The 26,505-nt window shown below is 42.2% G+C and overlaps 1 protein-coding gene across 1 annotated transcript; it reads right to left on the bottom strand.

Moving 5' to 3' along the window:
• Positions 1–2,180: 2,180 nt before the first annotated feature.
• LOC117969800 (NAD(P)(+)--arginine ADP-ribosyltransferase 1-like) lies at positions 2,181–3,743 on the bottom strand. The gene is made up of 3 exons (XM_034917750.1): positions 3,657–3,743; positions 2,442–3,111; positions 2,181–2,350 (listed from the first exon to the last, which is right to left on the bottom strand). The coding sequence occupies exons 1-3, from the start codon at positions 3,741–3,743 to the stop codon at positions 2,181–2,183; spliced, it is 927 nt and encodes a 308-aa protein (XP_034773641.1).
• Between the last annotated feature and the right edge of the window lie 22,762 nt (positions 3,744–26,505).

The raw sequence follows: 26,505 nt of genomic DNA, 5'->3' as shown, positions 1-26,505 counted from the left end.
AATAGGAAGTCACATTGAAACTGCTGTGCAATAGGAGGAGTCTCATTGAAACTGCTGTGCAATAGGAGTCTCATTGAAACTGCTGTGCAACAGGAGCCTCGTTGAAACTGCTGTGCAATAGGAGGAGTCTCATTGAAACTGCTGTGCAATAGGAGTCTCATTGAAACTGCTGTGCAATAGGAGTCGTCTCATTGAAACTGCTGTGCAATAGGAGGAGTCTCATTGAAACTGCTGTGCAATAGGAAGTCACATTGAAACTGCTGTGCAATAGGAGGAGTCTCATTGAAACTGCTGTGCAATAGGAGTCTCATTGAAACTGCTGTGCAATAGGAGTCTTATTGAAACTGCTGTGCAATAGGAGTCTCATTGAAACTGCTGTGCAATAGGAGTCTTATTGAAACTGCTGTGCAATAGGAGGAGTCTCATTGAAACTGCTGTGCAATAGGAGTCTCATTGAAACTGCTGTGCAATAGGAGGAGTCTCATTGAAACTGCTGTGCAATAGGAAGTCACATTGAAACTGCTGTGCAATAGGAGGTCTCATTGAAACTGCTGTGCAATAGGAGTCTTATTGAAACTGCTGTGCAACAGGAGTCTCGTTGAAACTGCTGTGCAATAGGAGGAGTCTCATTGAAACTGCTGTGCAATAGGAGTCTCATTGAAACTGCTGTGCAATAGGAGTCGTCTCATTGAAACTGCTGTGCAATAGGAAGTCACATTGAAACTGCTGTGCAATAGGAGGAGTCTCATTGAAACTGCTGTGCAATAGGAGTCTCATTGAAACTGCTGTGCAATAGGAGTCTTATTGAAACTGCTGTGCAATAGGAGTCTCATTGAAACTGCTGTGCAATAGGAGTCTTATTGAAACTGCTGTGCAATAGGAGGAGTCTCGTTGAAACTGCTGTGCAATAGGAGGAGTCTCATTGAAACTGCTGTGCAATAGGAGGAGTCTCATTGAAACTGCTGTGCAATAGGAAGTCACATTGAAACTGCTGTGCAATAGGAGGAGTCTCATTGAAACTGCTGTGCAATAGGAGTCTCATTGAAACTGCTGTGCAATAGGAGTCTTATTGAAACTGCTGTGCAATAGGAGTCTCATTGAAACTGCTGTGCAATAGGAGGAGTCTTATTCCCACCCCTGAAGTGCATGAATGCCTGTGGCAAAATGCCCCATCCCCTTGTGCATAGTTTATATATGTTTGTTTATTATTATTATTATTATTATTATTATTATTATTATTATTATTATTATTATTGTTGTCGGGACGGCAGGAAGCCGTCCAGTGTAATTTATTATTATTTGCAGCGCGGACGCGCCAGATGCTATCCACAGTTATTGTTTTGTTTTGTTTTGTTATTGGTTTATTGTTTTAAATTAAAACTCGTGCAGACGCTGGCCGAGGGGTAATAAGATAATTAACAGCTAGTTAACCCCTCGGCCAGACAATATAAAAACTGGCCGCATACCTGCACTCGAGGAGAGTTCGGAGGCGAGAACAGGGAGAGAGAAGAGGAGTAAAAAGAAAGCAATTATTGAAACTAGGAACAGTGAAGGCGAGTCTAGCCTGTCAGCCTGACCTAGTTATATAGATATGTATTGTGTTCATTACTGTTTTGTTACACCCCTTTATTTTAGTGTCAGTTCTTTTGTGAAACCTTTTTATTTTCAGTATTCATTTAATAAACGGTGCCCCGCACCATTCCTTGACCCTGCAGTATGTGTTTTTGTTCCGTTTTCTGGCCTGACGTCGCCCCACTCCAGCCGTCATTGTGACAATGCCACATTATGCCCTATAGTTAAAGTAATAACTCCACACGGACACACATGATTTTTGAATGATGCTCAAAAAGCTGTTTTTATTGCAGAAAGAGAACAAATGAAAGCCCAAGTCAATTTGTGTCTCTACATCTATTTGAAATTGTTTATATATTGAATGTTTGTTTTCTGCAGCGTTGGTCACATGACTCGTGCCATGTGACAGTAGATTCAACTCTGACATCAACCGTTTTTTTTTCCTTTATGGACTGAAATAAAAAAGAAAAAAGTCAGTACCAATATGAAACATAGACTATATTCATGACAAAAAGCTTCAGTCCTCCAAAACAATGTGCTTCAAGCTGTCAAGCTGCCCGCTTTCTTTCTTTCACACTGCAAGCCCACAGTGAAGCCAACCAGACCTATCACACATCCGGTGACAACAACACAGCCGGTTTGCAGGCAGGCACCTGGCCGCCACAGGAGTCGCTGGTGTGCCGCAGTGATGAGGCAGGGATTACCCGGACGGCTTCAGCCCTCCCCGTCTGGGCAGCGCCTCCTGGGAACTCCTGGCCACAGCCAGTAATGGCATAGCCTGGATTCGAACCCGCAGTTTCCAGGCTATAGCATCCTACATACACTGAGAAACACACATACACTCAACACAGCTGACTAGCTCTCCTTACCTGCCAGACAGTTGTAAATGCTTTTGGTTTTTGGCAGTGGTTTCAGTCTGATTTGATTCCCGTTGACGCTCACCACTCGGAACCTCTCGAATGGCGGCACCAGCACCTCTTCGTTTTTTATGAACCACGAATAATCGTCGATCGGCACGCCTCGGCAGGTTTGCATGACAAACACAGTCGCCATCCCATAACCTGTTGCAACCTTTAGGCTTCGGGAAGTGGAGGTGAACTGGCCGAAGCGGACAGTTTTACCGATACCCACGCTTGTAGGCTTGGAAACACCCCTGTACACATTATAACAGTTTTTATATTTGGATCGCAGCTTCTTCAGGGCATCGGTTAAGTAAAAATGCAGCGCCTTGAACTGAAACGCCTTGTAATTGTTTCCACCACCGTTTCTGACCGCTGCGTTGAAGTCGCTGTAAATGTATTTGGTGGAGTATGCGTAGATGGCCGTGGCTTGTTCTCGTGTCAGGCCATTGAGAGGTTTCTTTTTCATTGCTGCTTTGGCCTGATGCCAAGCAGTTTTAAACTTCTTGCTGTGTTTCAATTCTCTAGGCAGGTAAACTTTTCGCACTTTCTGTAACATTTTGTCTCTGCAGCCTTTATATTGATCGTCCAGGGAATGTTCTGCGAAGTCCATCAGTATTGGAGAATTCAGGATATAATTCTGAAAATAGAAAAACAAAATGGCCACCGCTCATGGACAGTACATTTTGTGCAGCTGCAAAAGTCATGATAATTATAAAGTCTACTTAGATAAATAAACTGCTTAAATGTGTTTTATTTATTTATTTATTTGGAATCGCCAATTATTTTACCCGTTTTCTCTGTAATTTGGAATGGCCGATTGTTTATTGAAGACCCTGTCTCACCACTGTTGCAGCCCCCACAGTGACTCAGCTGGGAGAGGTGAAGACAGACGAGTGCACTCGAGTCCTCTGAAACGTGCTTCAAGCGATCAGCTGCTTTCTTTCTTTCTTTCTTTCTTTCACATGGCAAGCCGACAGTGAAGCCAACCAGACCTGTCATGCCATCGGAGGACTAACGCACGTCCGGTGACAACAACACAGCTGGCAACAACACATTTTGCACTGAAGACAGTTACTGTTTGTACTTGCTCTAAACTTTATTGTGATTTTTTTGTGTGTGTGTTATTAAGCAATTCTTTTTTAATGTGATTATTTAACACTGCAAGGGGAATTACAGACTTACCGGTTTAGGGACCACAAACAACTGAGGAGCCACAAACTGAGCAGCCAATAGGAGAAGGAAGCAGAATTTCAAGAGAGATGCAGCCATCTTCTTCACTGTCCTGTTAGTTTAGATACTCTTAGAAACATGTATATAGTAACCATATTTATTGATTTTAGTAGAAAGAAAGAAAGAAAGAAAGAAAGAAAGCAGGGCTGTCGCTCAATTAAAATATATGGGGATTAGTTGAACCGGTAGATTTAATGTTTTATATATATATATATCATTTGGAATGGCCAATTGTTTAACCCCCAATTTCTCCCCAATTTGGAATGCCCAATAGTTTTTAAAACCCTGTCTGTCTCACAGCTGCTGCAACCCCCGTCCTGCAGTGACTCGGGAGAGGCAAAGACAAGCACACTTTACATGAGTCCTCCAAAACAACGTGCTTCAAGCTGTTAAGTCATCTGCTTTCTTTCTTTCACACTGCAAGCCCACAGTGAAGCCAACCAGACCTATCATGTTGGAGGACTAACGCATATCTGGTTACAACACAGCCGGCTAGCAGGCAGGCAGGCGCCCGGCCCCCCACAGGAGTCAATGGTGCATGGTGAGACACCCAGCCGACTTGAGCCCTCCTGCCCTGGAACCCCCGGGAGCTCCTGGCCACAGCTGCCGATGTCATAGCCTTATTGAAGCATTTCATGATGGTATAGTACAGGGCATGCAACCTTGCTCCAGGAGAGGGTCTGTCTGGGTAATTCTCACCAACTGGCTGCAAAACATGTCCGAGATGTACATCTTTAAAAAAAATACAAAACTATAACAAAAGATTATAATCACTGCAAAGAAGAAGAAACATTCTTTGATGACAATAAATGTATTTTTACAAAAAAATATTACTGTTGAAATCTCATTACCATAATGCGTCTGAACATCAGACACATCCCAGTAATGACATTTCAACAGTAAAAATAAATTGTACAAAATTATGAAAATTTTTCAAAATAAATGTTGTCATCAAAGAATGGCTGTTCTTCTTTGCAGGTTTTGCAACCAGTTGGTGAGAATTACCCGTCTGTGGAACTCCGGGACCAGGGCTGCCTACCCCTGATATAGTAGAAAGAAAGAAAGAAAGAAAGTTCAGTCAGTCATTAAAAATGATGGTCGGAAAGTTGATTTATCCTCTCCCTGGAAAGAAAGAAAGGAAAGGAAGGAAGAAAGGAATAATGAAAAAGCAAAAGAAAGAGAAAAAAGAAGGAGAGAAAGAAAAAAGAAGGAAAGAAAGAATAAAAGATAGAAAAAAAGAAAAAAGAAGGAAAGAGAAAGGAAGAATGAACTAAAGAAAGAACTAATATATATGTAGGGCTTGAAGTTTTGGGTGTTTATTTTCCATCTTTCTCCCCCTCCCTTTAAACCTAATCAATAGTTGTCATTAAGCCTGTAAGTGATCAAATACACTGTAAATGATTGCAGTTGAACCCCTGCTGACGATATGTGGCGGTGAACTGTTTTCAGTCCTTGAACCTGAAATAAATATTGAGTGCGGACTTTTGAACACTGTAATGCTAAAACAAAACAAAACAAAACAAAAAAAATGGATGAGCTGCACTCTAAGAAGTAGCTCTAGTTAGAACCTTTTTTTTTTTTTGCCACTGTGGCGGAACCTTCTTAAGAGCTTCTAAGAACTTTTGCTATATTCTCTATTGTAGACTTTCTTTTTTTTCTTGTAATCTCTATTGTAGAGTTTCTTATTTTCTATATTCTCTATTGTAGAGTTTCTTATTTTCTATATTCTCTATTGCAGATTTTCTTATTTTCTATATTCTTTTTTTCTATATTCTCTATTGTAGTTTCTTTTTTTCTATATTCTCTATTGCAGAGTTTCTTTTTTTCTATATTCTCTATTGCAGATTTTCTTATTTTCTATATTCTCTATTGTAGTTTCTTTTTTTCTATATTCTCTATTGCAGAGTTTCTTTTTTTCTATATTCTCTATTGCAGATTTTCTTATTTTCTATATTCTCTATTGCAGTTTCTTTTTTTCTATATTCTCTATTGTAGTTTCTTTTTTTCTATATTCTCTATTGCAGAGTTTCTTTTTTTCTATATTCTCTATTGTAGAGTTTCTTATTTTCTATATTCTCTATTGTAGTTTCTTTTTTTCTATATTCTCTATTGCAGAGTTTCTTTTTTTCTATATTCTCTATTGTAGAGTTTCTTATTTTCTATATTCTCTATTGTAGTTTCTTTTTTTCTATATTCTCTATTGCAGAGTTTCTTTTTTTCTATATTCTCTATTGTAGAGTTTCTTATTTTCTATATTCTCTATTGTAGTTTCTTTTTTTCTATATTCTCTATTGTAGTTTCTTTTTTTCTATATTCTCTATTGTAGTTTCTTATTTTCTATATTCTCTATTGCAGATTTTCTTATTTTCTATATTCTCTATTGCAGTTTCTTTTTTTCTATATTCTCTATTGCAGTTTCTTTTTTTCTATATTCTCTATTGCAGTTTCTTTTTTTCTATATTCTCTATTGTAGTTTCTTTTTTTCTATATTCTCTATTGGAGATTTTCTTATTTTCTATATTCTCTATTGCAGTTTCTTTTTTTCTATATTCTCTATTGCAGATTTTCTTATTTTCTATATTCTCTATTGCAGATTTTCTTATTTTCTATATTCTCTATTGTAGTTTCTTTTTTTCTATATTCCCTATTGCAGATTTTCTTTTTTTCTATATTCTCTATTGCAGATTTTCTTATTTTCTATATTCTCTATTGCAGATTTTCTTATTTTCTATATTCTCTATTGCAGATTTTCTTATTTTCTATATTCTCTATTGTAGAGTTTCTTATTTTCTATATTCTCTATTGTAGTTTCTTTTTTTCTATATTCTCTATTGAAGTTTCTTATTTTCTATATTCTCTATTGTAGAGTTTCTTTTTTTCTATATTCTCTATTGTAGTTTCTTTTTTTCTATATTCTCTATTGTAGTTTCTTTTTTTCTATATTCTCTATTGAAGTTTCTTTTTTCTATATTCTCTATTGTAGTTTCTTTTTTTCTATATTCTCTATTGAAGTTTCTTTTTTTCTATATTCTCTATTGTAGAGTTTCTTATTTTCTATATTCTCTATTGCAGTTTCTTTTTTCTATATTCTCTATTGTAGTTTCTTTTTTTCTATATTCTCTATTGAAGTTTCTTTTTTTCTATATTCTCTATTGCAGATTTTCTTATTTTCTATATTCTCTATTGCAGTTTCTTTTTTCTATATTCTCTATTGTAGTTTCTTTTTTTCTATATTCTCTATTGAAGTTTCTTTTTTTCTATATTCTCTATTGCAGATTTTCTTTTTTTCTATATTCTCTATTGCAGTTTCTTTTTTTCTATATTCTCTATTGCAGATTTTCTTATTTTCTATATTCTCTATTGTAGTTTCTTATTTTCTATATTCTCTATTGTAGAGTTTCTTATTTTCTATATTCTCTATTGCAGATTTTCTTTTTTTCTATATTCTCTATTGCAGTTTCTTATTTTCTATATTCTCTATTGTAGTTTCTTTTTTTCTATATTCTCTATTGCAGTTTCTTTTTTTCTATATTCTCTATTGAAGTTTCTTTTTTTCTATATTCTCTATTGGAGATTTTCTTATTTTCTATATTCTCTATTGCAGTTTCTTATTTTCTATATTCTCTATTGCAGTTTCTTTTTTTCTATATTCTCTATTGCAGTTTCTTTTTTTCTATATTCTCTATTGCAGAGTTTCTTTTTTTAGATTAGACTGCAAAGCAATATTATAAACTCGCAATTTACAAACTGACTTGATCTGAAGGGTTCTTAAATGAGCTCCTTTGCAATAATTTATTAGACCAGCAAGGAACGAGAGGTTCACAAACGAATCCTTACTGGGAATAAAAAAAAATAATAAATCAGCAGTGGAACCTTAAGCTTTCAATCAGAACCCTTAAATTGATGACTTTTTTTTCTCAGTAAGGGTTCATTTGGAAACCTGGTATTCCTCGGTTTGCAATAAAAAATATAGAATCCCTGTAAAAAGGTCCTTCAAAGCACCTAAAAGGTTCCCCCACAGTGGCAGAAAGGGCTCTTTACTTCCAGAGTGTACTTTGGTTATGTACAGACCCCACAATAGCAACCAAGAATACAAACTGAAAACTTCAAGCCCTGTATTTTGTAGTGCAGTGGTCCTCAACCCTGGTCCTGAAGTACAGCCCCCCGCCCTGCTGGTTTTTGTTCCAGCCACTGAGCTGCTCTCAATTACTTCATTATCGAACCCTTAATTGAACTCATAATTTGCCTAATCTCAACTTTTTAATTATTTTAAACAGTTGGGAGAGATTTTAAGTGAAGTATAAAACAATTGCATAAGGGACTTAAATTATCCAACGTAATATAACCTACACAATTAAAAAAAAAGAAAGATGAAGTAAGTGAGAGCTCAGCTGGAACAGAAACCAGCAGGGCAGGCAGGGGGGTACTCCAGGACCAGGGTTGATAACCACTGCTGTACAATGTGTCTGTGGAGTTTGGAATTGCACGTACCTGTCAATTGTAATGCAGTCCAGCAGCCTCTTCAAACACTCAAGGGTTGAGTTGAGTTCCACTCAGATTATTTGCTCTTATACTTTTTAATACAGACCTGCTGAATATACAAAACTACAGACCCATCTGTTTGTGTGTGTTTTATTATCGCAGGTAGAAGATACTAATAATATAGGATATGCATAGCTAACAGATATTTTAATACTTATGAAGGCCAACCATTGTGTGGTGAACAAAGTACAGGGCTGTGATAGTGAAGGGATGTACAGTATGCAGCTTTGGCAAAAGACCAAGTATCAGGAATTGTTATTTTTAAACTGAGTTTTGCAATGTTTTAAACTTCGAAAGTTTGAAGTCTACACAGCAAAAATGTTTCCAAAATACTTGCCACTCGTGGAGATTTTGTGCAAAATAAGTCATGATGATGATGATGATGATGATGATGAGGGGATCTTTCCTGAAAATGCAAAATAAATCCTAACTCCACACCCAGACAGACAGACCGTCCCCCGAAACCAGGAATTGAACCCAGGGTACTGGGACTGTGAGGCAGGCAGGCAGCAGCGCTAACCACCACCGAATTTCAAACTGGGGGTGCTGAAAATGAAAAGGGGGTGGCATCTTCAGGCAATATTAAAATATTTACAACATTGTAATTTTTTGTGCATTTCACCACCAAAATATGCACAAAGTGAGTTTCATAAGAAATAAGACACAGCGGTACAAAGTGACAAAATCAGAAACATGAGTCTATGCATTTACTGTACATTTAATAGGTCTATTCACTGAACAGGTGTATAAATACCATTGCAGTGTCTATACTATTTGCAGTTATTATGTAGCCTATTGAAAATCGACAAGCATTTAAATGCTTGCAACAACGATATATAAAAACAGTATCCTAAAAGCTTACAACTTTTAAAAACAGGACCAGAACGAGACAGCTGTGTCATGCCGGAAATAAAACATCAACCCATCCTTAATTGTACATAACATAGTTAACTATAGAAGTAAAGTATTCAAATCATCAAGCACATAAACATTATAAATTGTGTTGGTCTCTATCACACACAAGACTTGAAAACATGTTGCAAACATCTGCTAATCATGAAAGTTTTGCCTTCTATACAACAATCACTAAACTCGTTCTGTAGACGCATCGAGAAACAAAGTTACCAATCTAAAGTCGTTCTGTAGCCGCATCAGGGAAACAACAATTTTAAAAGCTAGTAAAGCAGTGTACTAGTCCTAGAGGCATTTGGTAGCAACTGTTACTTATTAATATAGGGCTGGTAGATTTACATTTCTAACCATAGGCTGGATTAAATTGCATTAACAAGCACAATTGACATTAATAAGCACAGTTATCATAGCGAAATTAGGGCTTGGTCAGGACCTGTAAACGCTCTCTGTCATGACAGTGCTTGTGCTGATACTATCAGTCACTACGTTTACATGCTGACACTATTCTGTATACCACAGTATTCTGAATACACATATTTGGAATACGGTATTCTGAAACCTGTGTTCACATGAGTGCAGGAATAGGTATTCCAGATGTATCCGCGTTTACATGATATTTCTTTCACAGTGGACAACTTCATACACACACGCGCACAGTAATACAAATATAGCCTACAAAAGTAATTGGTTGTGGAGAATTACAGTTGTGGAACCTGAGAGCTGTTCCGAGTCAAAACTACAGACCCATCTCTTTGTGTGTGTTTTATTATCGCAGGTAGAAGATACTAATAATAAAGGATATGCATAGCTAACAGATATTTTAATACTTATGAAGGCCAACCATTGTGTGGTGAACAAAGTACAGGGCCCGTTGGCATTGATGTCCCAGCACTTCCATTTGCTTATTAGTTTTAGAATGGCTCGTGAGTCTTTCCAGAGGCTGGGTGATACTGCGGCTTTTTACATGTCCCCCGAAGAAGTGGTCGTACATGAGGCAATACCCCTTCATATGCGAGTGGCAATAGTACTGTATAAACTAGGAAGCTGCTGTGAATATCGAGTAGTCGCCAACCAGTTTGGCATCCATAAAGGTGCTGTGCATACATGTGTGTGCAGTTTCTGCAAAGGCTTTGTTAGGCAAACTTAACTTAAAGGTACCATCTGAAGATGAAGCGAGACGTACAGCGGAAAGTTGTGAATCGCGCTATGGATTGCCGCAGGTTATGGGATGTATAGATGCTACTCAGGGAAGGGATTGCCATGATACATTCTGCAGGGAGTCGTTGACACACATACTGGTGTGTGTACAGCCTTGTTATTATTACACTTCCACGCCAGAATGACCCCGCCCCCATTGTATTATTGTAATTTTTACAACGGATCATACTTATTGCTTCTTTAAACTATAAACATAGCGATGCTGTTTATGTATGTGTAATTTAAGGGTAGAGTAAGCCTACATGTATCTTCTTTTAGGTAATGTCCCACATTTGGAACTTATGCACACTGTGGTAAAAACAGAATGAACCCGAGCTATAGATCTCCCCCCTGGCCGGTGAGGGCACTGCAGAGAAGGAACAGGCACCCCCAGAACAGGTGGCAGGGCACTTTAATCCAGGGAAGGAGGGAAATCGGCCACCTGGAAAGGGGGTGGAGCCATGGTACATCACGTCTTGAAGAAATGTGGCGATCGCGCATTTGACGTTTACACTCGCAGACCAATGGGGGCAAGACTGACGGTACTTTAGGGGTCATGGCCGAGCGTTCTGTTCCTTGGTACAAAACGCACAAGTACGGAGACCCATGACTGAGGACGGAGAAACAAATAGAGATAGAAATCATGACTGTTTTGTTTGTGAATTAATCCATTGTTGTTTGTCATCACCAGACGGCTAATACGTCTGGGAGCTGTCGGCACGGGACAGAATCACCCCGGACAGCACTTCACTATAGTCACGTATTCATTGAATTTGCACCACCTGCACCACTACACACACTCCAGACTTGTGTTTATGTGTCAGTGTATCAGTGTGTGGTTTTTGTGTGCTTTATTATTTCGGGACCAACCCTCCTACATTGCTGTGTATTGGGGAAACTTTATTATTTACAGTCGGCTTTCTTAAAGCCCTTGGATTACAAATAAACCATCATTTAATCCCAGCTGTTGTTGTTGTCTGTCTATCTGCACCGCATCACCACTACACCAGCGCACTGCAAGCACTCTGCCATAACACACACACACACGTCTTATTTATGTTGCAAAATTGAATAAATGGACGAAAACTCTGTTATCCAGTTGATGGTCTTTATTTAACGGCACACTGAAAAAGCAAAAAATATCTTATTTTTACACTGGCCGATCATACCGGGACCATTGGCCTTGTTTACAGCATAAACAACGAGACAATGCGTGTGCAATGCAGCTTCACCTTTTTACTACTCTGCTGCTTGCACCCTCGACACCACCTACTGGCCGCAGTTAGTATTGATCGCCCAATGTACTTCAATGGACATTAGTTTTACGATAGAGAGTAAAGAAACCTTTTTTTCCTTAAGCAACCAACATCCAGAATTCTGTAGCATTTAAGTATAGTATTGGGGGGCAGATTGTCCATGTCTACAATGCCACACTCTCCCCCTCTGAATAAATTCTTAACATTGAGAGCAGAGAGACAAATAACATTAAGTTTCCTTTCCCATCTGTCTCAGGTGTGTGCAGCATCGGGCGGTTGTGGCTTGCCCTGGACGAAGGACAGTTCTTCGTCTCCCTGTCTTGACTACACCACCCTCGCTGTCAGAGTGACACGAGCACATCACATGGATGAGTGTTTTGGCTATTTTTGGATCAATAGCGAAAGCTCCACACACCACACGGGCTGTGTTCTCATTAGGAGCTGTCCCCTGTCGTTCCATTGGTCCCTTGATGACTTCTTCAATTACATTGTAGCCAATGATGGGGTCTTCTGCTACCTTGGGGTCACTGGACACAAGTATTGGTACTTGAAAGCTTTGACTGGGGCCCGCCTCGCTGCTCAGTCTGAACTCCACTTCTATCCAGCCAGTGAATGATATAACTGTCTGATTGGCTGCCATCCCAGTAAGAGTGTCATGTCGAAGTAGCTCCTCAATGGGTCTGATGGTAGTGTGTGGGAGGTACTTGCTCCTCCAGGCTTCATTTACTAAACTAGCTTGGGCCCCTGTATCCGAGAGGACTGACATAGGGATATTGTCCAGTAAACACTGCACCAGGCATCTTTTTTCCAATTAGCTTTAACAGCTTAGCATTATGTTTTGGAGGGAGATGACTAACTTTGCATAAGTTCGGGTGTATCCACCTGGGTGCACTGTGCTGTTTTCATTTCCAGTTGGTTGATTGCACTACAGAATGTCTGGTGCTCCCCCTAGTGTTGCCTCTGACATCTATTTGACCAATACTGGACTGTAGAGCAGCCCTGACACTTCTTCAATCTGCAGGAATTATTTTGCTCCTGGAAGCAATACTGACACTGTGGGGACACTGATTGGTGGGTTGCTGTTGGTCCCCCTACAGTAACCCCTCCCCGTTTCCCTGAAGATGGCGGGAGCTCGGCAAGTATGATCAAAACCATGACCATCGAATTTAACAATGGAGTCACCCATACCTCTCCAATTATCTTCCATTATCATACACGAAGGACAGTTTGTTGCTTCAGGACACTACGTGTCTGTTCTTTCAGTGGCTGCTACTGGGAAATGGGTGCATGCAAATGATGCACTCACTCAAGTCAAACCGTGGCCAAGAAATGCAAAAGGCATGTATATGGCCTTTTATGAAGACCCTAATTACACGAGAGTAGATGTTAAAACTTCATGCTGATTTGAACTCGGCTCTCGCCAAGATAAGCACCAACTAAGACGTAGCTTTACAGTAAACTAATGTGATCCATATGCGTCTCCATCCATTTACGTTTCCTTCCATATGATGATGTAGATATCCTTCTGTCTGGTGTTAATGGCTGAAGTGTAATGCTGGCTCCAGGGATTAGCTTATTTTGCCTCCCTGGCGCATCAGCACACACAACGGCTGCGATGCTGGCTCCGGGGATCAACCAAAGTGCGGCCTCCCCAGCGCATCAGCATGACAACCGTCTGGATTGAGCTAAGTAGGGTACATCTCTGGGGTTTTCAAGTGGGCACCTTCCATCCTCAGTGTTTCGTCGACTAGCCCACGACACCTCAAGAGGGCTCGACGGTGATTCTGGCGTCCCAGCATCACCCCCCTCCGTCCCCCACTCAACTCAGCCCAGCTTACTTACCTGTCCCCAGCCAGAATCTTTCCGTCTCAACCACAGCCAGTTGCTGCTCCTCTCTGCTGCTTCAGATAAGTTCTTCACTGTGCGACGCAACTCTTGGCCACTGAATCCGACATCTCTGAGAAACCGGGTTGTAGAGTGTGCCACAAATCCTCGACAACCCACTTCCACTGGGTAAACCCGAACTCTCCATCCTCGCTGTTCCGCTTCAGTGGCTAGTTGAGCATACCGCAGTTTCTTCCTCTCATACGCCTCATCTACAGCATCCTCCCATGGCACTGTTAACTCTACCAGGTGAACAAGGCGTGCTGATCCAGACCACAAGACAATATCTGGTCGAAGGTTAGTGGTGGCAATCTCAGGTGGAAAAATAAGCCGTTGACCAACATCTGCCAGCATATTCCAGTCTCTAGCAGCTTCCAGTTGTCCTGGGCGAGGATTGGTTTTAACACCTTTTCTTGGTGGTTGCTCTCCTGGGCGGAGGAATGTTGTCTTTTGTGTGTAATGTTTTGATGGAACAGGTGGCAACTTATTGGTCATGTTACGCTTGTCTTCCAATGCTAAGGCCAAACATCGCAGCACTTGGTCATGGCGCCAAGTAAACCGTCCTTGGCTAAGAGCCACCTTACATCCTGTCAAAATGTGCCTTAATGTTGCAGGTGATGAACACAAAGGACATGAGGGATCCTCTCCTACCCAGAGGTTTAGGTTCTGTGGTGATGGGAGAACATCATATGTTGACCTGATGAGGAAACTGATCCTGCTCTGTTCCATTGACCATAGGTCTTGCCAGCCAATCTTGCGTTGTTCCACACTCTCCCACCTCATCCATTCTCCCTGTTTGGCCTGGGAAATGGCCTTTATACACCTCATCCTCTATATCAAAGACAATAATCATGCTTTTTCCCACCATTACAATATTCATATACTACTCTTTAGCACCAACATGCAGGTGGACCTTGTTAACCATTCATAACATTGTCGACTTTTGTACCTATGCAAATATCAATACCTACCAAAACAGACATATTCCTTTCACCAATGATGAATGTACATTTGAAACCAAAAGAATATACATTTTGCACTTTCAACACTGTCACAATCTTTGTTTTACTGCTATTTTACTTTTCAATCTTTTCTCATTACACTTACATTATTTATTACTCTCCTCTTGTCTTGTCTGTCTGTTTACCATATGCATTCTCTAATCCAGGGGTTCTCAAAGTTTTGGTGATGGAGGGCCAGTTTCTGGAGGTTGCATGGGATGGGGGGGGGGGGGGGGCTGCACAAGAAAATGGACCACTCATGATCAAACCTTTTTTATTTCCTATACATGTTTGTATTTAAATAAGGAATGTATATTACTACCACTGCAACACCAGCAGCTTTGAAATGTATTTGTATTTTATCCTGTGTCTTGGTGCCACAACAGGCTTAGCTTTGAGCACCAATATCATGCTGTCACATCTTACATGGTCCTGGTCACAACAATTAAAGATCATACCAAAATAGTTACTTTTCAAACTATACCAATCAAACTCTTCTGTGGGTTATTCTTCAGCAGTGAGACAGAATGCATCTTGACTTGTACAACTAACCACTTCACTAAGAGCTGCATATATGTACAGTGAACTCCTCTTAACTCGACTCTCTGGGGACCATACAAATAGATGTGCAAAATTCAAATTAAACAAATTATGTAAATTGCCCCATGGTGTGGACATTCAGAGCTATTTCCACAGTAAATGTGCAGAAATAAAACACACACGTTACTGTATTTTACCTTGATGTTTTTATTTATTTATCCTTTTTGAATACAATTTAATAATCACACATTTCTATTTAAAGTGCAGCATGCATTATTCATACATTCTCTGCCATTACATTGGCGCTTTTTATGGATTTACATACGATTGCTACGTAACATCCTACTAGCTACTGTACTGTAGCCTAACTGTAGTCTTATTCACAAACATTGTACAAAAAAGTAATGTAACAGTAACAATTTTAAACTGTAGCTGGGTACTGTTACTACACTAGTACTTTCCCCAACAAAAGATCCAAGTTAAACACCAAAATTACAATACTGTACAAACAGCTGCCTACACCCCCATCTTCCAAAACTTTCTTACTTATCAGTGCCCAGCACCCGCCTTACCCCCATCATTACTGGTGCTCCATCTGTTGTGACACCGACCAGGGATGGCAACTTTAAGTTGTATGAATCAAGAGCGTGACACACAGCATCATATATATCAGCCCCTCTTGCTCGATACTTGAGGCTCTCTAGACTGAGTAGGTCTTCAGATATTTCGAAGTTTTCTGCGACACTCCGAATGAAAATGAGTAATTGTGCTGTGTCGCCGATGCCTGTGCTCTCATCCAGTGCTATGGAAAAGGCACCCAGCTTCTCAGTGCACTCAATCAGTTGCCTTTTTAGATCGCTGCCAATGTCTTCTATACGGCGCGTGACTGTCATTTTTGACAAGCTGATATCTTGCAATGCAGCCTTTTGCTCTGGACATACAATCTCAGCCACCTTCACCAACAGTGTTTCATGAACTAGCCGTCACTAAATGGCTTGCTTCTCTTTGCGATTTCGTGAGCTACCACATAGCTAGCTCATGTTGCAGCTTCACTTGCTTTACTTACATTTTTGAAAATGGTTTGTTGAGCTGATAGTTCTCTTTGTAGCTTTGTAGTTTTTTCTTTCACTGATCGCCCACAAGACTATTGTAAGAGCTGTGATTTGTCTCATAATGACGTTTCACACTGTACTCTTTCAAACGTCCTAGCGGGCCGCATTTGACCTGGGGGCCGCACTTTGGGAACCCCTGCTCTAATCCCTTTCCCAAACATTAGTCATTATTTCATCAAGTAAAAAAAGAAGTGATATCTATAACAAAAACACAATGACAATGTTAAAAAAGTTAGAAAAACGCACAGCCGTTTAAAGGGGTGATATCAAACACAAAAGCACAAGTTAGGAGAAGCAATCAGGGCAACCTTGTCACACATCAAACAATAGACACAATTGGAAAGGTGCTGGGGCCCAAGAGTCACACAACTGTTGCTTCTAATTTGGCTTCTTTTTTATCGCTTTTATTTTATATAAACTATTGTACTTTGTTCAAAGTTACAGCATAGTGCAGTGCAGTGCAGTACAGTACAATACAGTATAGTATATTATAATATAGTATAGTCCAGTACAATATAGTACACACAGACAGACACAGATACTAGTGTACACTACATAATTATGAACATTGCTACAGTGGCAGAGGTGTAGTTTAGCGGGCCAGGAAAATCAGACTTTGTCCGTTGCGATATGAAAATGTTGATGCACATTTTCAAACACATTTTTAGACACATTTTCAAACCTTTTCTGCGGGAATAAAATCATATTTCAAACTGGATTTTCACCTGGCTGTTGCTGCCAGTGAAGCAGAATCAAGTGTTTGTGGAGATTCTGAAGCCCCACAGATACTTGTGTCTGCCTCATCGGCAACAGCTGGCTGGGAATCGAGTTTCATAGTCATGGTAAAGCTTTTTTTTTTTGTTGCTCATTTTAGAAATATTTGGATGGCTCTGAAAAGAGCCTTTGGGTTATTTTGTGCTTCTTCTCTTCCTGCGCCTTCTCTGCCAGCTGGCCGGGCCCCTGCACAGCTGTGTGGTCTGCTATATGAAGTAGGATATTAGAAAACACTTTGGAGATGTTTTTGTCGTCCCTTTCTCTCCACATACATTCATCAAGGGGTGACGGAATCATTTTTTCCGTTGTTCCCTGCATTGCTTGAACTGTTTGTTTGCACGGGCAGAGTAATTGTCCACCTTGTTAGTGTGGACTCCTGTATCAGGGGCAGTAAAGTGCTCAGAGTGATTTACTTTTTGTATGGATTTCTAGTCAGGGCTGAAATGTGATGCTATGCTGGCCACTGATTGCTCTGTATTTCCGAGCCCTGTCTCACTACATTGCGCTCAACAGAGGTGAGGCACCCGAGCTGGATATCAGGTTGATAAATGCTGATGCTCGTCTCTCAGGTTGATAAATGCTGATGCTCGTCTCAGGTTGATAAATGCTGATGCTCGTCTCTGGTTGATAAATGCTGATGCTCGTCTCTCAGGTTGATAAATGCTGATGCTCGTCTCAGGTTGATAAATGCTGATGCTCGTCTCTGGTTGATAAATGCTGATGCTCGTCTCTCAGGTTGATAAATGCTGATGCTCGTCTCTCAGGTTGATAAATGCTGATGCTCGTCTCTCAGGTTGATAAATGCTGATGCTCGTCTCTCAGGTTGATAAATGCTGATGCTCGTCTCTCAGGTTGATAATGCTGATGCTCGTCTCTCAGGTTGATAATGCTGATGCTCGTCTCTCAGGTTGATAAATGCTGATGCTCGTCTCTCAGGTTGATAATGCTGATGCTCGTCTCAGGTTGATAATGCTGATGCTCGTCTCTCAGGTTGATAAATGCTGATGCTCGTCTCAGGTTGATAATGCTGATGCTCGTCTCAGGTTGATAATGCTGATGCTCGTCTCTCAGGTTGATAATGCTGATGCTCGTCTCTCAGGTTGATAATGCTGATGCTCGTCTCTCAGGTTGATAAATGCTGATGCTCGTCTCTCAGGTTGATTAATGCTGATGCTCGTCTCTCAGGTTGATAAATGCTGATGCTCGTCTCTCAGGTTGATAATGCTGATGCTCGTCTCAGGTTGATAAATGCTGATGCTCGTCTCTCAGGTTGATAAATGCTGATGCTCGTCTCTCAGGTTGATAATGCTGATGCTCGTCTCTCAGGTTGATAATGCTGATGCTCGTCTCTCAGGTTGATAAATGCTGATGCTCGTCTCTCAGGTTGATAAATGCTGATGCTCGTCTCAGGTTGATAATGCTGATGCTCGTCTCAGGTTGATAATGCTGATGCTCGTCTCAGGTTGATAAATGCTGATGCTCGTCTCTGGTTGATAAATGCTGATGCTCGTCTCAGGTTGATAAATGCTGATGCTCGTCTCTCAGGTTGATAAATGCTGATGCTCGTCTCTCAGGTTGATAAATGCTGATGCTCGTCTCTCAGGTTGATAATGCTGATGCTCGTCTCTCAGGTTGATAATGCTGATGCTCGTCTCTCAGGTTGATAAATGCTGATGCTCGTCTCTCAGGTTGATAAATGCTGATGCTCATCTCTCAGGTTGATAATGCTGATGCTCGTCTCAGGTTGATAATGCTGATGCTCGTCTCTCAGGTTGATAAATGCTGATGCTCGTCTCTCAGGTTGATAAATGCTGATGCTCGTCTCAGGTTGATAATGCTGTTGCTCGTCTCAGGTTGATAATGCTGATGCTCGTCTCAGGTTGATAAATGCTGATGCTCGTCTCAGGTTGATAATGCTGATGCTCGTCTCTCAGGTTGATAAATGCTGATGCTCGTCTCTCAGGTTGATAATGCTGATGCTCGTCTCAGGTTGATAATGCTGATGCTCGTCTCTCAGGTTGATAAATGCTGATGCTCATCTCTCAGGTTGATAATGCTGATGCTCGTCTCAGGTTGATAATGCTGATGCTCGTCTCTCAGGTTGATAAATGCTGATGCTCCTCTCAGGTTGATAAATGCTGATGCTCGTCTCAGGTTGATAAATGCTGATGCTCGTCTCAGGTTGATAAATGCTGATGCTCGTCTCAGGTTGATAATGCTGATGCTCCTCTCAGGTTGATAAATGCTGATGCTCGTCTCAGGTTGATAAATGCTGATGCTCGTCTCAGGTTGATAAATGCTGATGCTCGTCTCAGGTTGATAAATGCTGATGCTCGTCTCTCAGGTTGATAAATGCTGATGGTCGTCTCAGGTTGATAAATGCTGATGCTCTTCTCTCAGGTTGATAAATGCTGATGCTCGTCTCTCAGGCTTTCCCAGGTTGCTACCACGTCTATATTTGGACACTCTCGTCAGTTTACACAATGCAACCTGGACCAGCGAGGAACATTGGCTCCTGCAAAAGTTTCCAAGAGCAGATGTCCCTCGAGAAGCAGTAGCAGTTGATCGCTGTTTTCTATATAGACGTGCCTGGTCGCAACAATAACAGATCACTTGCACGCTGTTTTCTATATAGACGTGCCTGTCTGCAACAATAACAGATCACTTGCACGCTGTTTTCTATATAGACGTGCCTGTCTGCAACAGTAACAGATCACTTGCACACTGTTTTCTATATAGACGTGCCTGTCTGCAACAGTAACAGATCACTTGCACACTGTTTTCTATATAGACGTGCCTGTCTGCAACAGTAACAGATCACTTGCACACTGTTTTCTATATAGACGTGCCTGGCTGCAACAGTAACAGATCACTTGCACACTGTTTTCTATATAGACGTGCCTGGCTGCAACAGTAACAGATCACTTGCACACTGTTTTCTATATCGACGTGCCTGGCTGCAACAGTAACAGATCACTTGCACACTGTTTTCTATATCGACGTGCCTTGCTGCAACAGTAACAGATCACTTGCACGCTGTTTTCTATATCGACGTGCCTGGCTGCAACAGTAACAGATCACTTGCACGCTGTTTTCTATATAGACGTGCCTGGCTGCAACAGTAACAGATCACTTGCACGCTGTTTTCTATATCGACGTGCCTGGTTGCAACAGTAACAGATCACTTGCACGCTGTTTTCTATATCGACGTGCCTGGCTGCAACAATAACAGATCACTTGCACGCTGTTTTCTATATAGACGTGCCTGGCTGCAACAGTAACAGATCACTTGCACGCTGTTTTCAGGTGCTGCGATGTTTGGCCTTAGCATTGGAAGACAAGCGTAACATGACCAATAAGTTGTCACCTGTTCCATCAAATCATTACACACAAAAGACAACATTCCTCCGCCCAGGAGAGCAACCACCAAGAAAAGGTGTTAAAACCAATCCTCGCCCAGGACAACTGGAAGCTGCTAGAGACTGGAAAACGCTGGCAGATGTTGGTCAATGGCTTATTTTTCCACCTGAGATTGCCACCACTAACCTTCGACCAGATATTGTCTTGTGGTCTGGATCAGCACGCCTTGCTCACCTGGTAGAGTTAACAGTGCCATGGGAGGATGCTGTAGATGAGGCGTATGAGAGGAAGAAACTGCGGTATGCTCAACTAGCCACTGAAGCGGAACAGCGAGGATGGAGAGTTCGGGTTTACCCAGTGGAAGTGGGTTGTCGAGGATTTGTGGCACATTCTACAACCCGGTTTCTCAGAGACGTCGGATTCAGTGGCCAAGAGTTGCGTCGCACAGTGAAGCACTTATTTGAAGCAGCAGAGAGGAGCAGCAACTGGCTGTGGTTGAGACGGAAAGATTCTGGCTGGGGATCTCAGGCACAATAGAAAGAAAGAAACGCTGATGTACAGGTAAGTAAGCTGGGCTGAGTTGAGTTGGGGACGGAGGGGGGTGATGCTGGGATGCCAGAATCACCGTCGAGCCCTCTTGAGGTGTCGTGGGCTAGTCGACGAAACACTGAGGATGGAAGGTGCCCACTTGAAAACCCCAGAGATGTACCCTACTTAGCTCAATCCAGACGGTTGTCGTCATGCTGATGCGCTGGGGAGACAGCACTGCGGTTGATCCCCGGAGCCAGCATCGCAGCCGTTGTGTGTGCTGATGTGCCAGGGAGGCAAAATAAGCTGATCCCTGGAGCCAGCATTACACTTCAGCCATTAACACCAGACAAAAGGATATCTACATCATCATATGGAAGGAAACGTAAATGGATGGAGACACATATGGATCACATTAGTTTGCTGTAAAGCTACGTCTTAGTTGGTGCTTATCTTGGCGAGAGCCGAGTTCAAATCAGCATGAAGTTTTAACATCTACTCTCGTGTAATGGAAATCTATATCGACGTGCCTGGCTGCAACAGTAACGGATCACTTGCACGCTGTTTTCTATATCGACGTGCCTGGCTGCAACAGTAACAGATCACTTGCACGCTGTTTTCTATATAGACATGCCTGGCTGCAACAGTAACAGATCACTTGCACGCTGTTTTTTATATCGACGTGCCTGGCTGCAACAGTAACAGATCACTTGCACGCTGTTTTCTATATAGACGTGCCTGGTTGCAACAGTAACAGATCACTTGCACACTGTTTTCTATATAGACATGCCTGGCTGCAACAGTAACAGATCACTTGCACGCTGTTTTTTATATCGACGTGCCTGGCTGCAACAGTAACAGATCACTTGCACGCTGTTTTCTATATAGACGTGCCTGGTTGCAACAGTAACAGATCACTTGCACGCTGTTTTCTATATAGACATGCCTGGCTGCAACAGTAACAGATCACTTGCACGCTGTTTTTTATATCGACGTGCCTGGCTGCAACAGTAACAGATCACTTGCACGCTGTTTTCTATATAGACGTGCCTGGTTGCAACAGTAACAGATCACTTGCACACTGTTTTCTATATCGACGTGCCTGGCTGCAACAGTAACAGATCACTTGCACGCTGTTTTCTATATCGACATGCCTGGCTGCAACAGTAACAGATCACTTGCACGCTGTTTTCTATATAGACATGCCTGGCTGCAACAGTAACAGATCACTTGCACGCTGTTTTTTATATCGACGTGCCTGGCTGCAACAGTAACAGATCACTTGCACGCTGTTTTCTATATAGACGTGCCTGGTTGCAACAGTAACAGATCACTTGCACGCTGTTTTCTATATCGACGTGCCTGGTTGCAACAGTAACAGATCACTTGCATGCTGTTTTCTATATAGACGTGCCTGGCTGCAACAGTAACAGATCACTTGCACGCTGTTTTCTATATCGACGTGCCTGGCTGCAACAATAACAGATCACTTGCACGCTGTTTTCTATATAGACGTGCCTGGCTGCAACAGTAACAGATCACTTGCACGCTGTTTTCAGGTGCTGCGATGTTTGGCCTTAGCATTGGAAGACAAGCGTAACATGACCAATAAGTTGTCACCTGTTCCATCAAATCATTACACACAAAAGACAACATTCCTCCGCCCAGGAGAGCAACCACCAAGAAAAGGTGTTAAAACCAATCCTCGCCCAGGACAACTGGAAGCTGCTAGAGACTGGAAAACGCTGGCAGATGTTGGTCAATGGCTTATTTTTCCACCTGAGATTGCCACCACTAACCTTCGACCAGATATTGTCTTGTGGTCTGGATCAGCACGCCTTGCTCACCTGGTAGAGTTAACAGTGCCATGGGAGGATGCTGTAGATGAGGCGTATGAGAGGAAGAAACTGCGGTATGCTCAACTAGCCACTGAAGCGGAACAGCGAGGATGGAGAGTTCGGGTTTACCCAGTGGAAGTGGGTTGTCGAGGATTTGTGGCACATTCTACAACCCGGTTTCTCAGAGACGTCGGATTCAGTGGCCAAGAGTTGCGTCGCACAGTGAAGCACTTATTTGAAGCAGCAGAGAGGAGCAGCAACTGGCTGTGGTTGAGACGGAAAGATTCTGGCTGGGGATCTCAGGCACAATAGAAAGAAAGAAACGCTGATGTACAGGTAAGTAAGCTGGGCTGAGTTGAGTTGGGGACGGAGGGGGGTGATGCTGGGATGCCAGAATCACCGTCGAGCCCTCTTGAGGTGTCGTGGGCTAGTCGACGAAACACTGAGGATGGAAGGTGCCCACTTGAAAACCCCAGAGATGTACCCTACTTAGCTCAATCCAGACGGTTGTCGTCATGCTGATGCGCTGGGGAGACAGCACTGCGGTTGATCCCCGGAGCCAGCATCGCAGCCGTTGTGTGTGCTGATGTGCCAGGGAGGCAAAATAAGCTGATCCCTGGAGCCAGCATTACACTTCAGCCATTAACACCAGACAAAAGGATATCTACATCATCATATGGAAGGAAACGTAAATGGATGGAGACACATATGGATCACATTAGTTTGCTGTAAAGCTACGTCTTAGTTGGTGCTTATCTTGGCGAGAGCCGAGTTCAAATCAGCATGAAGTTTTAACATCTACTCTCGTGTAATGGAAATCTATATCGACGTGCCTGGCTGCAACAGTAACGGATCACTTGCACACTGTTTTCTATATCGACGTGCCTGGCTGCAACAGTAACAGATCACTTGCACGCTGTTTTCTATATCGACATGCCTGGCTGCAACAGTAACAGATCACTTGCACGCTGTTTTCTATATAGACATGCCTGGCTGCAACAGTAACAGATCACTTGCACGCTGTTTTTTATATCGACGTGCCTGGCTGCAACAGTAACAGATCACTTGCACGCTGTTTTCTATATAGACGTGCCTGGTTGCAACAGTAACAGATCACTTGCATGCTGTTTTCTATATAGACGTGCCTGGCTGCAACAGTAACAGATCACTTGCACGCTGTTTTCTATATCGACGTGCCTGTCTGCAAAAGTAACAGATCACTTACAAGCCCAGAAGTAAATAAAAAATAACATGTTCTGTAGATTTAATTCTCAAAGTAACTTTTATATAATACAGATTTTTTTTTTTCCAGCAGTCCAGGTTAGTACAATGCAAGATAAAGCTGTTTTGTGTGGCTGTCTTTTGTCAATAGCATATCCATGACATTGATCACATTTCATTCGATTTTTTAATACATTCTATAGTTTTAAGGGTTGAAATGATCTTCGGAGTGCTGTATTGATGTCAGCAGGTGTAACGGGTTATTGATGAGAGGCTGAAACAGACATAGTTATTATTATTATTATAGATTAAATGCATTTGTTATTGATGAGAGGCTGAAACAGGGACAGGGCTGAACCTGCTGTGAGTTCAGGAGAATAATTCAGCTTTATCATTATTCTTATGGCATAGGTCTAGTTTAGCCGGCTAAGCAATTAAAGCAGTGTGGATTAGCAGGGCTGCGAGAACAATGACTCATTCTCTCAAGATGGTGGCTGCTGTCCTCCGGCAGGAAGCAAAAGCATCAAAAAATGAAAAAAAACGATAACCAACAAAATAAAAAATAATGACGCCGACCCCATGTGAGACACTGATACATAACACCTTTACCGTTAGTGCATTTGCTTCAGACCCCATTTTACTCACACTGAAATATCTTTTTTTTGTATTTGTGAAAAAATATTTCAATTTTAAAACAATGCCTTATTATGCCTCTCTCTCCCCTCTCCCCTCTCCCTCCCCTCTCTCTCCCCCTCCCCTCTCCCCTCTCCCCTCTCCCCTCTCCCCTCTGCCCTCTCTCCCCTCTCCCTCTCCCTCTCCCTCTCCCACCCCTCTCTCCCTGCACACTATCAGAGTTTGAAGCAGTAGTGATCTCTCCCTTCCCCTGCTCACTATCAGAGTTTGAAGCAGTAATCCCCATCTCTCCTTTCTCCTGCTCACTATCAGAGTTTGAAGCAGTATCCCCATCTCTCCCTCCTCCTGCTCACTCAGAGTTTGAAGCAGTAGTGATCTCTCCCTTCCCCTGCTCACTATCAGAGTTTGAAGCAGTAATCCCCATCTCTCCCTTCTCCTGCTCACTATCAGAGTTTGAAGCAGTAATCTCCATCTCTCCCTTCTCCAGCTCACTATCAGAGTTTGAAGCAGTATTGATCTCTCCCTTCTCCAGCTCACTATCAGAGTTTGAAGCAGTATTGATCTCTCCCTTCCCCTGCTCACTATCAGAGTTTGAAGAAGCAATCCCCATCTCTCCCTTCTCCTGCTCACTATCAGAGTTTGAAGCAGTAGGGATCTCTCCCTTCTCCTGCTCACTATTAGAGTTTGAAGCAGTAATCCCCATCTCTCCCTTCCCCTGCTCACTATCAGAGTTTGAAGCAGTATCCCCATCTCTCCCTCCTCCTGCTCACTATCAGAGTTTGAAGCAGTAGTGATTTCTCCCTTGCCCTGCTCACTATCAGAGTTTGAAGCAGTAATCCCCATCTCTCCCTTCTCCTGCTCACTATCAGAGTTTGAAGCAGTAATCTCCATCTCTCCCTTCTCCTGCTCACTATCAGAGTTTGAAGCAGTAGTGATCTCTCCCTTCCCCTGCTCACTATCAGAGTTTGAAGCAGTAATCCCCATCTCTCCCTTCTCCTGCTCACTATCAGACTTTGAAGCAGTATCCCCATCTCTCCCTTCTCCTGCTCACTATCAGAGTTTGAAGCAGTAGTGATCTCTCCCTTCTCCTGCTCACTATCAGAGTTTGAAGCAGTAATCCCCATCTCTCCCTTCTCCTGCTCACTATCAGAGTTTGAAGCAGTAATCTCCATCTCTCCCTTCTCCTGCTCACTATCAGAGTTTGAAGCAGTAGGGATCTCTCCCTTCTCCTGCTCACTATCAGAGTTTGAAGCAATAATCTCCATCTCTCCCTTCTCCTGCTCACTATCAGAGTTTGAAGCAGTAGTGATCTCTCCCTTCCCCTGCTCACTATCAGTTTGAAGCAGTAATCCCCATCTCTCCCTTCTCCTGCTCACTATCAGAGTTTGAAGCAGTAGTGATCTCTCCCTTCCCCTGCTCACTATCAGAGTTTGAAGCAGTAATCCCCATCTCTCCCTTCTCCTGCTCACTATCAGAGTTTGAAGCAGTATCCCCATCTCTCCCTCCTCCTGCTCACTATCAGAGTTTGAAGCAGTAGTGATCTCTCCCTTCCCCTGCTCACTATCAGAGTTTGAAGCAGTAATCCCCATCTCTCCCTTCTCCTGCTCACTATCAGAGTTTGAAGCAGTATCCCCATCTCTCCCTTCTCCTGCTCACTATCAGAGTTTGAAGCAGTAGTGATCTCTCCCTTCTCCTGCTCACTATCAGAGTTTGAAGCTGTAAGGATCTCTCCCTTCCCCTGCTCACTATCAGAGTTTGAAGCAGCAATCCCCATCTCTCCCTTCTCCTGCTCACTATCAGAGTTTGAAGCAGTAGTGATCTCTCCCTTCCCCTGCTCACTATCAGAGTTTGAAGCAGTAGTTCCCATCTCTCCCTTCCCCTGCTCACTATCAGAGTTTGAAGCAGTAGGGATCTCTCCCTTCTCCTGCTCACTATCAGAGTTTGAAGCAGTAGTGATCTCTCCCTTCCCCTGCTCACCTATCAGAGTTTGAAGCAGTAATCCC

This window comes from Acipenser ruthenus, chromosome 42, assembly GCF_902713425.1.
Source record: "Acipenser ruthenus chromosome 42, fAciRut3.2 maternal haplotype, whole genome shotgun sequence".
NCBI lineage: Eukaryota > Metazoa > Chordata > Actinopteri > Acipenseriformes > Acipenseridae > Acipenser > Acipenser ruthenus.
The sequence above is the reverse complement of the archived record's forward strand: the minus strand, read 5'-3'. Positions and strand labels throughout refer to the sequence as shown.

What these genes read in the sequence shown, in the direction of transcription:
- LOC117969800 (XM_034917750.1), bottom strand. Translation starts at nt 3,743, where the DNA reads ATGGCTGCATCTCTCTTGAAATTCTGCTTCCTTCTCCTATTGGCTGCT. An exon ending in TGTTTGTGGTCCCTAAACCG is followed by an intron (nt 3,112 to 3,656) that starts GTAAGTCTGTAA and finishes TTCTATTTTCAG; the next exon opens with AATTATATCCTGAATTCTCC. An exon ending in CATTTACAACTGTCTGGCAG is followed by an intron (nt 2,351 to 2,441) that starts GTAAGGAGAGCT and finishes GTTCGAATCCAG; the next exon opens with GCTATGCCATTACTGGCTGT.